At 31.2% G+C, this 15,126-nt stretch overlaps 1 protein-coding gene across 2 annotated transcripts; it reads right to left on the reverse strand.

Annotated features, from left to right (window-relative positions):
- Window positions 1-5,361: 5,361 nt before the first annotated feature.
- On the reverse strand, window positions 5,362-6,866 carry LOC123217677 (protein C2-DOMAIN ABA-RELATED 7-like). 2 transcript variants are annotated; one of them, XM_044638774.1, is made up of 4 exons: window positions 6,816-6,866; window positions 6,540-6,709; window positions 5,925-6,020; window positions 5,362-5,843 (listed from the first exon to the last, which is right to left on the reverse strand). In XM_044638774.1, the coding sequence occupies exons 2-4, from the start codon at window positions 6,660-6,662 to the stop codon at window positions 5,571-5,573; spliced, it is 492 nt and encodes a 163-aa protein (XP_044494709.1). In that variant the 5' UTR covers window positions 6,663-6,709; window positions 6,816-6,866; the 3' UTR covers window positions 5,362-5,570. The 2 variants fall into 2 exon arrangements, with proteins under 2 accessions (XP_044494709.1, XP_044494710.1); XM_044638775.1 differs by having other exon boundaries at window positions 6,540-6,669; window positions 6,816-6,863.
- Window positions 6,867-15,126: the final 8,260 nt, after the last annotated feature.

A 15,126-nucleotide genomic window follows, 5' to 3' on the forward strand; every position in this document is an offset into this window, starting at 1 on the left:
TTTCCATCAAAGTCATTCGAGTCGGGAACCCTATCTTTTTCTCCATGAGCCCATAAGTTTGCAATGTACAATAGGTCATTACCGAAATCAATCAAGTTTTTCGAATCATATTCTTTTTTCACCCCACTAATTTCTTCTTCATCTTCATCTTCTTCCTCTTGTCCTTCAATTAGGGTACATGTAACAAAAACATGAATACATTCCTATAAGTACTGAGACATATCAATAAGAACCTTGACATCTTCATCATTTTGGATCTGTACAGGCAATCGAGCTCAATTTTTCTTGGCTTCATTGATAGTTGAAGGTAGTTTTTCATTGGATCAATACCGCAAAACTCCTTCAAAAGCTCAATAAATCTCTCAAATGTTGTTCTATAAGGAATTTTAATCAATTGTTTAGATCCTCCAACATATTTCATTGTATTGTCGCTACCTTGAATCTATTCTCCTTGGTAACGAACCGATGCATAACCATCCATTTTAATTATTAATCCTACAATGACAAGTTTTTAGAAATAATTATTCATTTATAACAAAAAATATGTAATAACTATGTAAAATAGTCTTACAATTATTAATATAAAAAAACCCCTCATATTTTTCTAATATTTTATTTAACCCCCTATAATTATTTAACAATTTATGTAACACCCTCGTATGTTATCTTGTATCAAAATGCATCTATTTGTTCTTAACATTCTATTTAAAACGTTTTTACAATGTTTAATGTCAAAATACCCCTTATATTTTTTTAATATCTCATTTAACCCTTATAATTATCTAATATTTTATTTAACACCCTTGTATAATATCTTGTATCAAAATGTATCTATCTATTCTTAATATTTCATTAAAAATGTTCATACAATGTGTAATATCAAAATACCCCCTATATTTTTCTAATATTTCATTTAACCCCCTATAATTATCTAACAATTTGTTTAACAACCTTTTCTGTTACCTTGTATCAAAATATATCTATCTATTCTTAACATTTCATTTAAAGCTTTCTTACAATGTTTAATATCAAAATACCTCCTATATTTTTTAACATTTTTTTAGCCCCCCCATACTTATCTATATTTTATTTAATATCCTCGTATGTTTCCTATTATCAAAATATATCTATTCATTCTTAACATGTTTTTAAATCCTTCATATATTGTGAAATATCAAAATACACCCATGTTTTTCTAAACATTTCATTTAACCCCCTATAATTATCTAACATTTCATTTAACATCATTTTATGTTCTCTTGTATCAAAAAACATCTATTTATTCTTAACCTATTATTTAAATCTTTCATGTATTATATAATTTCAAAATACCCCTTATATTTTTTTAATATTTCATTTTATCCCTATAATTACCTCACATTGCATTTACCACCCTTGTATGTTGTCTCATATCAAAATACATCTATCTATTCCTAAAATTTCATTTATAATGCTCTTACAATGTTTACTATCAAAATGCCCCTCATATTTTTATAACATTTCATTTGACGCCCATAATTATCTAACACTTCATTTAACACCCTTGTATGTTGTCTTATATCAAAATATACCTATCTATTCTTAACATGTTATTTAAATCTTTTTTTATATTGTATAATATCAAAATACCCCCCATAGTTCTCTAACATTGTATTTAACCCCTATATTATTATCTAATATTGAAGTAACCCCTTTACATGACGTATAAACTAGATTTAACAATTAAAATTAAGTTTTTAGGTTAAGATTCGTATAAATACCTTTTTTTCACGAATAGCCTTTTTTCGATTCGAATTTAGAAATACGAACTTCTTCCATTCGAACGAACCTGTACTAATTGATATTAAGTATAAATGAGAATAAGAATGAGTGTTTGAGTGAGATAAGAAGTGTGTGTAATAAGAGTGAGAGAGAGATAAAGTTTAGATAGATGTGGTGAAGGGTAATTTTGGTATTTTAAAAAAAGTTTAGGGCATTTTTGCCTAGGAATAGGAAAATTGGGCATTTTTGCTTATGAATAGGGAAATTGGGCATTTTTACTTAATGGATAGGTAATTTGGCCATTTAATATAATTTCCCAATAAAGAAACATGAAATCAAAATAACAAGGATATTTACTTGGTTAGAGTCCCAAAATCAAAACCCTACATCCAATGTAGAGAAAACCAAGGTTTTAAGAACCGAATCAGATCATGAACCATTTTAAGGGTTGGTTCTGGTCGAACCGATCAAACCATTTTAACTGGCCGGTTCAACCGGATTTTCAGTTACGCAAAATTAGCAACATTAGCAAATATCGTCTTTTGCTCTATTATGAAAAAATATATATATTATACTCTATAACAATTAAAGAGTGTTATGGTAATTCAACTTCATGAAAAAAAAGTTCAAGAGAAAAGTGAGGATGAATTTTTCCCTTTTAAGAAAGAATCATCATCACATGGGATAAAAAGAGTCAAAGATTTGCAGTTTGTCCAGTTTATTACTACCTTTTTTCAACAACTCACCACTCCACTATTTTCATCCCTTCCTTTCAATTTACACACCATAATATCTCCCATCCGTCTTTCTAAAATGAGCTCTGGTGAAACAACCAAACTCATACTCCCATGGAAAACATGTAAGTTATTAATAATTATTTTAAAGCGGAAACAATTAAACATCAAACTATAATCATATAAATCATAATTACATTCATAATTTTAAATTATCAATAATGTAAATTATAATTACATTAAGAAAAAACAATTAAATATTAAACTATTATACTCCTAATATAAGTCATTATTATATGCATAAAGAAAAACAATTAGTTGTGCCCATAATGTAAGCTAATTATCCCATAATGAAAGTTATTCTTATGTTTATAAAGAAACAATTATCATACCCAAGAATCTTAAACTTCATATTTTTCACATTAAATAAAGATAGAAAAACATACCTTGATTTCATCATATTTTATAACGTATCAATCATAAAAAGAATTCATGAATAAATATAGAGGATGTTGATTTCTCTCACTTAACCCCTTAACTTAATAATGGATAAAAACAACTTAATGTTTTTCTATATATAAGTTGTTACTATTAGTGTGTTGTAATGTAAATGTTATGAAAACTATGTGTGTGTTAGGGGTAAAGAGAGGACCAACTCCTATTTATAGAATTAATGGTGACTTTTCATCAAAAGTCACATATTTTCATTAGCAAAGAGTTTCTTCTTTTTATCATAAAGAATCACCTCTTTTCATTAGGAAGAATCATATCTTTTTATCATAAAAAGTCGCATCTTTGTATTAGCTGATAGAATTTCGGTATCGAAAATCTTATATTAATTTATTTTATCAAATAAATACTATTATACTCGATAAAATAAAATCTTAATGTCATGTGAGCCATAAAAATTCTTCCAAAACAAGGATCTTCGATTCAAGGATATTCAATTCTTTTAATAAACCTTCTGGTTCCGTCTCTTCTCTCCCACCTCCATCACCAGCCTCATTTTTGTCATCATTTTCTTTCACAGAGATGGATTCGCTTTCCTTATCAATGTCTTTATGTCCTACAACGTCGTTTGTCATCGTTTCACATGTAAGTTCTTGCGTTTGTTGTTTCTATTAACCATCATCTATCCCTCGAACATCGCTACCCCTGTCAATTCTAAGTTTGAGCAATTGGTGTCACACATCATCAAACATCGTCGACAACCGTCGTCAGCTGGTGAGTTCAGTATAGGTCACAGCAGCGACGACACGCATGAAAAGGCTAGAGGAGTTAGGTTTTTGTAAATATTTTTTTCAATTTATATTTAAATTTAAAAAACCAAATGGATTCTGAATCGGATTGGACTAGGAACCAAACAAAACCACAGTTTTGACTATGGCCCAATCCAAATTTGTGTGAAAAACAGTTTTATTTATAACAAGAATATCTAAAGGGCTAGTTCACAGTCTGTCTGGTTTGACCCACCAGTCTGATCTGGTTTTCCAATCCTTGGAGAAAACCTCTAGTTAAATCCACTATAAGAATGAAAAATATAACTTACAACACCGATCACCTTCAATCTAAATACATAGACGATATACTGTTTTGAAATCAAGCATCACTTAATGTACATCATACAAACTTGACAAATTACACATTAAATCGAAGAAAACTAGAGGATTTTCTCTATAGAACCAAACCTAACAGAGTATGCAGAATGAATAGAGTCCACCGACACTTTGGTTTATATACCAAAGTCTAGAAAAAATTTATGCCCAAAAATGACCATTATGCCCTTTTGATGACAAAAGACAATTAAGTCAATTCTACCCTCAAGTCAAGAGTAAGACATTATTCACAATATCCCTTTCATCCTTTAGAACTAGGGTTAAATTCAATATGAGTTAAAGTTAACTCGACTTAATTTATGTTGAGAGGGTTTGCTTGTTTTTTAAATTTAATTGAGCTCAAATTAGAGGAAATTTGATTTTATCAGACTCACAAGCTTAATAGATAACTTGATTCGATTCAAGTTTAGCTCTCAATTCAATTCAAAGTATGTTAAGCAATTGTCAAAATAAAGTCGTTTTACTATTATTAAGAAAAACAATATCGTTTTGTTAATGAGTCGTAAATTAGAGCTACAAATTCAAGTCATGTTAATGAATCAGGCGCCAAATTTAAAGACCGAGCTGAACTCAAACTATCCTTAACTTTGATTCGACAAACTCAAATTGAACTCAGGTTGTCTTATTTTTTATTTGAGTCAAACTCAAATCAAAGAGTGTTCGGATTTAGGTCAATTTGTATCCACCCTTGTTCATAACCATATCAAACACCAAATATGATGAAGTAGGAAGAAATGAGATGATATTTTGTAAATACATAATTATCTTGAATATATAAACTATTTCTTCTTTTTTCTTTTTTCTTTTTTCTTATCTTGCAAAATGTTAGAATTTTTCTCGTGTCTATAGTAGAATTTGCTTCATCAACGTGTCCATGCCCTTCAGTATTTTCATTGCAGGCTTTTACAATACCTCACCATTTTAGTACACTAGAGTAAATTATGAGTTCATATAGACCGAAAAGGAAAATTCTTTTGCCTTAGCAACATATTGAACTATCAAAATTATGAGATTATAAACACAGCCGATCTAGAATTGAAGCTCCAGTTGGTTAGCTCGTGTGAAATTGGCTCATGTATCCATTTGATGACAATGACGTCTATAGTTCCTCTGATAATACTATTCACTTACCAACAATGTGACTCAATGTATCAGTTTGACCTAGTTCAAATTTGATGGATTCAAATCAAATTTGAGCCATCTCTAAGCTTGGCTCAAATCAAATCGAATCGACCCTTAAAAATCATCTGTTCAATCACCAATATTAACTTAGATCCATTTTTCTTCTATTCATAACTTAAACAAAACAAAGATACTCTCTTGGTAGTTCTCATTACAACAAAACTGACTTCGATTCATTTAGGATAATATATAAGCAAATACTACGAACTATTTCAAAAATGAAACATTCATTTTGACAAAGTTAATTTTGAGGCATGCATGCATCTCACTCAAACCCTCATACATCGAGCCACTCAAGGCGGATTTCGACGACGCCACTGGCTACATTTTGCAATTTGAGGGCCATGTCTTGAGTTATTTTGCCGTTGTTCCATATGATGCCGCTCTCCTCGAGGAGGCAGTTCTCCTTGGTAGGCTGAAGCTTCTTAATTGTACAGCCATTGGGAAGATTTTCCAGCCCCATTTTTATGCAATCCATGTATGGCTTAATATCTATATTTGCATATCCCATTTCGTCGTCCACACTGAACGTGTCTTTGTCATATACAGTCTGCAAATAAATTTTTACACGTAAAGATTGTAGAAGAAAAAGATAAAATCGAACCCATTTCTGAGATATGATTTTTCTTACCAACTGAACTGGAATACTAGGATCTCTAATGGGAAGAGTCAAGTCCTCGTTCCATACAGGATTGCAGTTATTGCTCACCACTTTGGTCTTCAATTTCTGCAACAACATCCATGTAGAAAAGGGAGCATAGTGAATAATATTTTCAAGCCAATGATTTTCTTTAGGAAATTTTCTGATATGCGCTAACTATAATTAAATAGTTCAATGATTGTTTATAGATATACTATTGATAAAAAAAGATAAACTCAATACACTTGTTATGATCTAGGTAGATAAACCTCCAATGAGATTCAATAACAATTTAAGTTACTGTGTAAACGAGGTTTATCAGACATTTGGTGGGTTCAATAACTTATGTGTGTTGGTAAGGTGGCCTCTTAGAATCTCTAACACACAATTTTATCCATTTAAAATTATTATTCAAAAAGGTTTCAAGAAATGAAGGGTGATCACTTCAATACATATAATTTCATGAACTCAACGAATTCACTGATATGGCAAAATCAGGTATTCTAATTACCCTACAAATTTTGAATTCAATATGTTTTTAACCTGTGCAAGATCCTGTAGATCAAACTGAATTATATTTGTAACGTAAAGATGAAAGAAACATGCCTGTTTTCCCTGGGTAACAACAACATAAGGATCGCTGCTAAATGTGTCGCTCACAACAAGATCAATGCCTCTCTTCACACGGATTTTCAGAAGGCCCAGCATACTTTCAATTGAACGAGACATTTTTCAGCTGCAGGTGATTCAAGAACCAAAATATTTTCTCGGAAAAACTGCCAATGGAAACGTTAACAAATACGAGCACATACACAAGTATTGCATGCAAAAATTCATACAGAATCATAGAAGACTTAATAAAATCGTATGAAAAAAGCGAACCTGAGGAAGCTTTTGTTGTAAATGAAAATTGTCCCTCGCTGAATTTGCTTCAAATATTTCAGGAACATCATAATTTATCAAGATAGAAAGTCAATATTTACTATTGGCTTTGTGATCCAACGACTTTGCAGCTGAGCCTATTGTTTCTTTTTAGCAAGAAGCTTCTAAATATAGAAAATTATCAGTTTAATCCCTTTTGTTTTTTCACCACTTTCGCCCAGTGTTTCTAGAACCAAACCTGAGCTTGACCTAAGGGTGGTTCAATCTGACTAGTCAAGCAGACTAACGATGTTAACGTGATATAATTAAAAGTTTATTATGATTTTATCGAGGCCAAAAGACTTGTTCTCATCTAAGATATAGTGAAATCTCAAAGGTTCATTTTTTAATTTTTAAAAACTCAAACACTCACCCATAAACAAATTTATGTTAAAAATTTCAGTTAATATTAGGCGTAAAACCATCATTTACTAAAAAAATTTAAAAATTAAAGTTTTATCACATTTTCCTTCCCAAGTTTAAAAATCTCACAATTTCCCCCCAACCCAAAATTTAAAAAGTGACAATTTCCCCTTAGGGTTTTTTCCTTTTCTCTCCAGCGACAATTTGCCATCTCTGGCCGATGATCGTCCTCCCTCCCACCTTATCTCTCCCTCCCAACCTCTCTCCCTTTCCCCTCCGGTCTTCTTCAACCAAGAGAAAGACAGCGCATCTTCGCGTTAGACAAAAACCATTCATCTTCGTTTAAGACAAAGATAATTTCGTCTTCATCTCAGTCGAAGACGGTCAGAGAGAGAAGGGAGAGATAAGGCAGGAGAGAGGACAACCGATAGTTAGAGACAATGAATCATCATTGGAGAGAAGTGGAAAAAACCCTAGGAGAAAAATTGTCATTTTTCAAACTTTGAGTTAGGGGAAAATTGTAAGTTTTTAAACCTGAAAAGAAAAATATGATAAAACTTTAATTTTTTAAAATTTTTAGTAAATAACGGTTTTACTCCTAACTCTAATTGAGATTTTTAATAGAAATTTATTTATGAGTAGATGTTTGGATTTTTGAAAGTTAAAACATGGGATTTTAGAATTTCACTATACTTGGATAGAAACAAGGTTTTTTGGCCTTTTACCAAATATATTCATTTAATAACATTAAACAATAAATTATTTTAGCTTAGCAGCGTTTGTGCCCGGTCACAGGTTCAAAACCAAGGTCTGATTCCCGTCTTCTACAATTAATACTGCAAGAAGCGAGAATTTTTACTTCTTAAATAATTGAATAAAATTAAACTAACTATTATCATCATCAAAAAGGACTGATCAGAATTAATATTCTATATACCCTGATTCTAGTCTCCTCATATTAAGTAAATAAACCCGGGTTAATCGGGTCATATGGTGATTGATCACTTATTTCCGGTCAGACTAACCGGTCCTACCCGAGTTATAAAACTCTGAGTTGGCCTTAACAATTTTTTTGAACCTGAGCTTAGACCTTATAAATGTAGCTTCTACTAATATTGGTTACTTTCTTTTTCCTTAATCCAATGCGACATTTCAAGCTAACTTATTATCGGAAAAAGGGAGATTAAGTTGATACCAAGCGAAAAGAATCCAATAAAGAGTATTTCTGACTGAACATATTTTTTAATGGACGTGCTTTATTTTGTTATACCAAAGAAGAAGAAGAGTTGTTTACGAAAAAAATAAAAGTTATTGAAGAAAGAAGAATTATCAGAGAAAAATAGCTCTGGTGCAGTGATATCAACAAGCCCCAAATTTAAACTAAGCTATTAAGTTGAAGTTGCAGCTCAAATTTATTTTGTTCAAACCAAACATAAATTCAAGTCCGACTAGTATAGGTTAGAATCCACACATACTCAAAGTCAAAAAAGAAGGAATTGCTCAAAGTATCCAAACAACCCCAATTAAATAAGGGCCAAAGGACAATTTCCTACCTAAGGTTTGGTGAAAAGACGAAGACATATCTGCGAGAGTTCAAAAACTCAAACACTAACTCATTCCTAAACTTTCGTTAAATTTGTCATTAAATATAAGGGTAAAATATATCATTTTAATAATATTATTAAAAAATATAAAATTTTTTCCTCATTTTCTCTGTCAAGTTTTGAAAATTGACACTTCACCCTAGGCATCAACTTTGAAAAGTGGCATTCCCTCGCCCTTCCTCAAATTCCTAGGTTTTTTTTTTCACCTCTCTGGTCATCGACGACTGCCGGTTTCCAACCTAAACCCAACTACCATCTCCATCATTGTCTTTCTCTTCTCCTAGAGACGACGAACAACAACTTCACCGCAAACCTAGAGATAGCGTTCGTCATCCAGATTTGGACAACGAAGTGTCATCTTTTATCATCTAGACGAAAGTCTTGTCCTTTGAGAGAGAAATGCTATCAAGAGAGAAAGCCATCGGGAGAAAAACACCGAAGAGAAAAGCATCGTTCGTTGGAGGATGTGGCTGAATTTTAGGATATCAAACTCTAGGGAGAAAAGTGAATTTTTCAAAACTTAATCATAAGGAAAAATTGTTAGTTTTCCAAACCAAAAAGGCGGATAGTGAGATATAATTTTATTTATTTTAATATTAATGGTAAAATGATAATTTTACCTTGAAACTTAACAAAAAAATTTTGAGTGTATAGAAATAGATTAAACCTTAGGTAAGCATTTAGGTTTTTGAACTATCACGAGTATGTTTTTATCTTTTTCACCAAACCTTGGGTGGGAATAGTCATTTGCCCGTAAATAAAACACAAATTTGAGCGCATTCTAACAAATATGGGTGTCGAAATATGTTGAGAATTAGCATACAGCCAGCCCAATTTCTAAAATTGCCCACCTCTTGCATTTTTGGCCATGTATCTAGACATAAACATTGTTTTTAAAATCTGAGTTGAATCAGTCAGTCAAATTGATTTGACCTGAACCTAATGATCAGACTATCATACTAATAGCAGCATCTTGTTTTACAAAATTTTGTAATGTTTGGCTTGCACTATACCACACTGTCACAATTTATTTGGTTATATAAGATTCAAAACAAGTCCATCTAACAAGAATAATTGAATATTATTCTAATGTTTATTTAAATAATTTATTAATATAAGAGCTAGTCTAGTCAAACTAATTAAGACTTATATTGACCCTTTTGTTGGGCAATACCCGGTCCGAGCCAAAAAAATTTGGACAAAAATTAATTGATAGAAATATTTGAAAAACATCTAGAAACTAAAATTTGTGTGTGGTGTTTCATAATTAAAGGTGGATTCGAGTCGAGTTAGCTCAAACTCGATTGCCAACTTAGCTCAAAATGAGTTCGGCTTAGACATGCTCGAGCTAAGGATTTTGTTTTGTTGAGCTCGAATTTGATAAGTATTCAGTTTGTCAAGCTTGTTAATCTAAAAAAGTTCAATTCTAATAAACTAAAACGACATCATTATATTATTTTAGTTAATTTTGGCTCAGTTACTATGTCAAAGCAAACTCGGTTCAAGTTTGACTCACTTCAAGTCAAAAAAAGCTCGAGCTGAATTGAGGGAAACAGGTCAAGTTTGAGCCTAGAAAAAAACCGAAAATTTTCAGGGTTTTATGAAAAAATGAAATTTTGTTAGGGTTCCAAGAAAAACAGGAATGAACTCAATATTCCAAAATGGAAAAACCGCATGGAACACCACTCTGATTATTATATGTTGTTTTGCAGCAACTACTAATAGCATGCCCATCTTCCAGATAATTTTAGGGTTTCCAGATGAATCTTTTTTCAGGGTTTCCAGGAGAAAAAAGGAATAAATTCAATATTCCAAAATGGAGCACCACTGTGATTATTATATATTGTTTTACAGCCAAAATCATGCCCATCTTCCAGATGATTTTTGGGTTTCCAGGAAAAAGAAAAAGGAATAAATTCAATATCCCAAAATGGAACACCACTCTGATTATTATATATTGTTTCACAGCCAATATCATGCCCATCTTCCAGATGATTTTTGGGTTTCCAGGAAAAAGAAAAAGGAATAAATTCAATATTCTAAAATGGAACACCACTCTAATTATTATATATTGTTTTATAACAACTAGCATGCCGTCTTCCAGATGATTTCTTTTCTTCTCTACAAGAAAGATTCACAGCCGCTCACAGTAAATATTTAAAATACTCCAAATATAATGCAATGTATCTATTCTGGAAATGACAAAAAGGCTTTCAGCTTCTATTATGCGAGATCGAGCTTCCTTTCGACGAATTAGTTAGGCCATTGCAAAAGCGTTATTGTGATTCTCATATCTCAAAAGCTAACTTCCAACTTATTAAATTATCAGTTTAACATTACTTACAACAAATCCAACAATCTTCCGTCATCTGACATAACAATCCAGCAATCTCCCGTCATTTGGCAGGGTTGAAATTTTATCAAAGTTACCTCCCTCATGAGGGCAAAGATGGGATGATAGGGATGAGATTTTACCCATGGTAAGAGCAATACTATACGTTCTTATTTTTAACAATAAAACTATGTATAGCTATTTTTGGTACATAATTTGTATACACAGATGAAGTGTTATCATGTGATTTGATGTTTCTTTATCATATTATGATATATGTCTTAAAATCACCTAATTACATTATAACACATCATTGTATAAATGAATTGTGTATCAAAAATGGGTACACATAGCATTGCTTTATTTTTAATACATAAATGAGTACACACTTTTATGCGTAATAATATAATTGAGTATTACTTTATTTTTAATTAAAATCATTCAAGTACATTAAATGTGCACTTGTTTGTATACTCAAAGTAAATACAGATAATTTTATTAGAGATAAAATCATATACACTGGCACCTCTCTCATCTGGGCGAGAATGAGATTTTACCAAATGTAACGGAGCTACAATCATTTGGACCAATACCTTCCTGTAAGTTTTGAATGTTGTTGTTCTTAAATCTTGGACTCTGAAGCCACTTGTTAAGTCTACACATGAAATGCAATTTTTTTGAACATGAGGTTAGACCTTATAAATGTAACCGCAATTAATATTGGTTAGGTTCTTTTTCCTAATCCAATGCAACATTTCAAGCTAACTTAATTATTAGAAAAAGGGAGATTAAGTTAATGTAGCAAGCGAAAAGAATCCATTCATATGGAGGATTTCTGACTGAACATATTCTGGAATGTACGTATTCTATTCTATTAATATACTAGAGATGAATAGTTGTTAACAAAGAACAAAAAGAAAAGTCATTGAAGAAAAAGATCATGATATAAAAGAGCTATAATGCAATGATATCGATGAGCCTCTAACTCAAACTAACCTATCGAAGTTGAACTGACTAGAATCCACATATACTGGAAGTCAAAGAAGAAGGAATTGTTCATCCAAATAGCTACTATAAGCGTATTGTTACGCTTCCAGGTTAAATGGAACATAAAGTTGAGCACATTCTAACGAATATAAGTGCCAAAATATGTTGGGAATTAGCTTACAGCCAGCCCAATTCATGAAAGTGCCCACCCTTGCATTTCTGGCCATGTATCTAGACAAACATTGTTTTAAATTCAGATCGAATCAGCTTGACTAGGATGTAATGACCAAACTCTCATATTAAGTACAGCATGTTGGTTTGCAAAATTTTTTAATTGTTGGCTTTCACCATACCGGTCGGTCACAATTTTTGTTTGGTTATATAAGACTCATAATTTTATAAAAAAAACATATGCACCACATATTATTATGTCAAAATTATGTTTAATTAAATATTATTTTAAATTAATATTTATTTAAGCAATTTACTGGTCTAATTGTCATCAGACCATTCAAACCGGTTAAGACTTATGTTGGCCCTTTCATCAGGTTTAAGTCAAAAAATTTTGGATACAAATTAATGAACAATGTTATGTGTACAAACTTTTGAGTATATAAATAATGTGTTATTGTGTGATTGGGTATTACTTTTATTATCAATTTAAAATCACTCAGTCACATGATAACACATCATTTGTATACTCAAATATGTATACATATAGTTTTAGTGTAAATTAATTGATCAGAATATTTCAAAAACATCTAGTAACTAAAACTTTAGTGTGGTGCTTCATAATTAGGGAATGATTTGAACTGAGTTGACTCCAGTTTGATTGTCAACTTAATTCAAAATGAGCTCAGCTTAGATAAGCTCTAACCTAAGGATTTTGTTCTATTGAGCTCGAGGAGAATTGGACTCACCAAACTTGGGAGCTTGGTAAAATTCAATTTGAATAAGTTAAAACAATATTATTTTAATTAATATATATCAAAATGACATTGATTTGGTCAATTTTAACTTAACTATAGTATCAAGTCTAGCTCAACTCTAACTCAATTTAGTACTATAATCAAACTTAAACTTAACTCTTTTCAAGCCAAATAGAACTTGATATCCCCTATTCATAATATGGTCGGTATGATCCTTCAATAATCGTAGATAAAAGTTACTAGATAATGCATTGCATGTATTTAGGGGTGGATACAAATTAACTAAATCAAATTGAGCCCAAGCACTTTTTGGCTCAAGTTTGGTTAAAATTCGTGGAGTCAAAACTAACGATATTTCGAGTTTCGCTCGAATGAAATTAATTCAACTCAAGTTTATGGGTTGAATCTGTTACTCAGATTCATAACTCAAGTTCATAACTTATTGACAAAACAATGTTATTTTATTTAATAATAAGCAAAATAATGTCATTTTGACAATTACTTGATATAACCCTAATTGAGTCGCAAGCCAAGTTCGAACCGCATTAAATCATCCCCTGCTTACAAGCTAGACTGAGTCAAACTTACTCTAACTCAAGTTTGGCTTAGTTTCAAAAAATGAGTCAATTCTTTCAGTTTGAACTTGTCTTAAATCCAAACTAAACCAATTTTGGGCCTAATTGAACCGAACTGAGTAGACTTTGAGACCAAGCCACCTCGATTGGGATCTCACTCCACATGGATTCATAAATTTAAGCAAATGCACAGTATCATCAGAAAGCTCCTGACAAGACAGAATTGTCATTGGAGATGTGAACAGGTTTAAGGACATGATAAAGAATATCACTAGATAAGCAAATAAATCAATTCTGATGTGAAATACTGAACGAGATCTCTAATTTAAAATCAATTTGTTCAAATTGAGTAGTGTATCCAAGCTGAACCAATTCGGATTGGATTCATCTTTATCATATATTGTGTCATATCACCGCATTTTGAATATGCATTTTAGATATACACTTAACCGTTTACAAATCACACATAATCATGACGATTAAGATGTTTCAACATATAATAATATGCACATGATTTTTTTAGGTTTTCTAGACAAAAAGGAATAAACTTAATATTCCTAAAGGGAAAAACCACATGGAACACCAGTCTGATTATTATTAGCAATACTATGCTTATACATTTTTTTGTACATAATTTAGATATATAAGTGATATGTTATCATATAATTATGTATTATTTTATCTTTAATCTAAAATCATTCAATCACAAAATAACACATTATATATGTATCCAAATTTGTATCAAAAATATATACGGATAATTTGATTGAATTATTATATATTGTTTTACAGCAACTAGCATGCCATCTTCCAGATGATTTTTTAGGGTTTCCAAGAAAAAAAAGGGGAATAAATTCAATATTCCAAAATGGAACACCACTCTGATTATTATATATTGTTTTACGGCAACTAGCATGCCATCTTCCAGATGATTTTTTTAGGGTTTCCAAGAAAAAAAAAAGGAATAAATTCAATATTCCAAAATGGAACACCACTCAGATTATTATGTAGTGTTTTACAGCAACTAGCATGCTGTCTTCCAGATGATTTCTTTTCTTCTTTGCAAGAAACATTCACAGCCGCTCACAATAAATATTTAAAATACTCCAAACGGAATGCAAGGCATCTATTCTGGAAATGACAAAAGGGCTTTCAGCTTCTATTATTCGAGATTAAGCCTCCTTTTGTAGAATTTGTTAGGCCATCGCAAAAGCATTATTGAGATTCCTTTACCCAAAAGCCAATTTCTCACCTATTAAATTATCGGTCTAACATTACTTACAACAAATCTAACAATTTTTAATCATTTGACGTAACAATTTAGCAATCTTCCGTCATTTGAGCAGGGTTGAAATTTTACCAGTGTGAAAGCTAGAATCACATAAACGGGTAACTCTCTTATTTTGGCGAGGATAAAATTTTATCAAAGTTAGAGTTAAAATAGTAATAATATACGTATCCATTTTTAATACATAAATAAAT

Source organism: Mangifera indica, chromosome 5 (assembly GCF_011075055.1).
Source record: "Mangifera indica cultivar Alphonso chromosome 5, CATAS_Mindica_2.1, whole genome shotgun sequence".
In the NCBI taxonomy this organism is placed as follows: domain Eukaryota; kingdom Viridiplantae; phylum Streptophyta; class Magnoliopsida; order Sapindales; family Anacardiaceae; genus Mangifera; species Mangifera indica.

What these genes read in the sequence shown, in the direction of transcription:
- LOC123217677 (XM_044638774.1), bottom strand. Translation starts at nt 6,662, where the DNA reads ATGTCTCGTTCAATTGAAAGTATGCTGGGCCTTCTGAAAATCCGTGTG. An exon ending in TTGTTACCCAGGGAAAACAG is followed by an intron (nt 6,021 to 6,539) that starts GCATGTTTCTTT and finishes ATGTTGTTGCAG; the next exon opens with AAATTGAAGACCAAAGTGGT. An exon ending in CTAGTATTCCAGTTCAGTTG is followed by an intron (nt 5,844 to 5,924) that starts GTAAGAAAAATC and finishes ATTTATTTGCAG; the next exon opens with ACTGTATATGACAAAGACAC.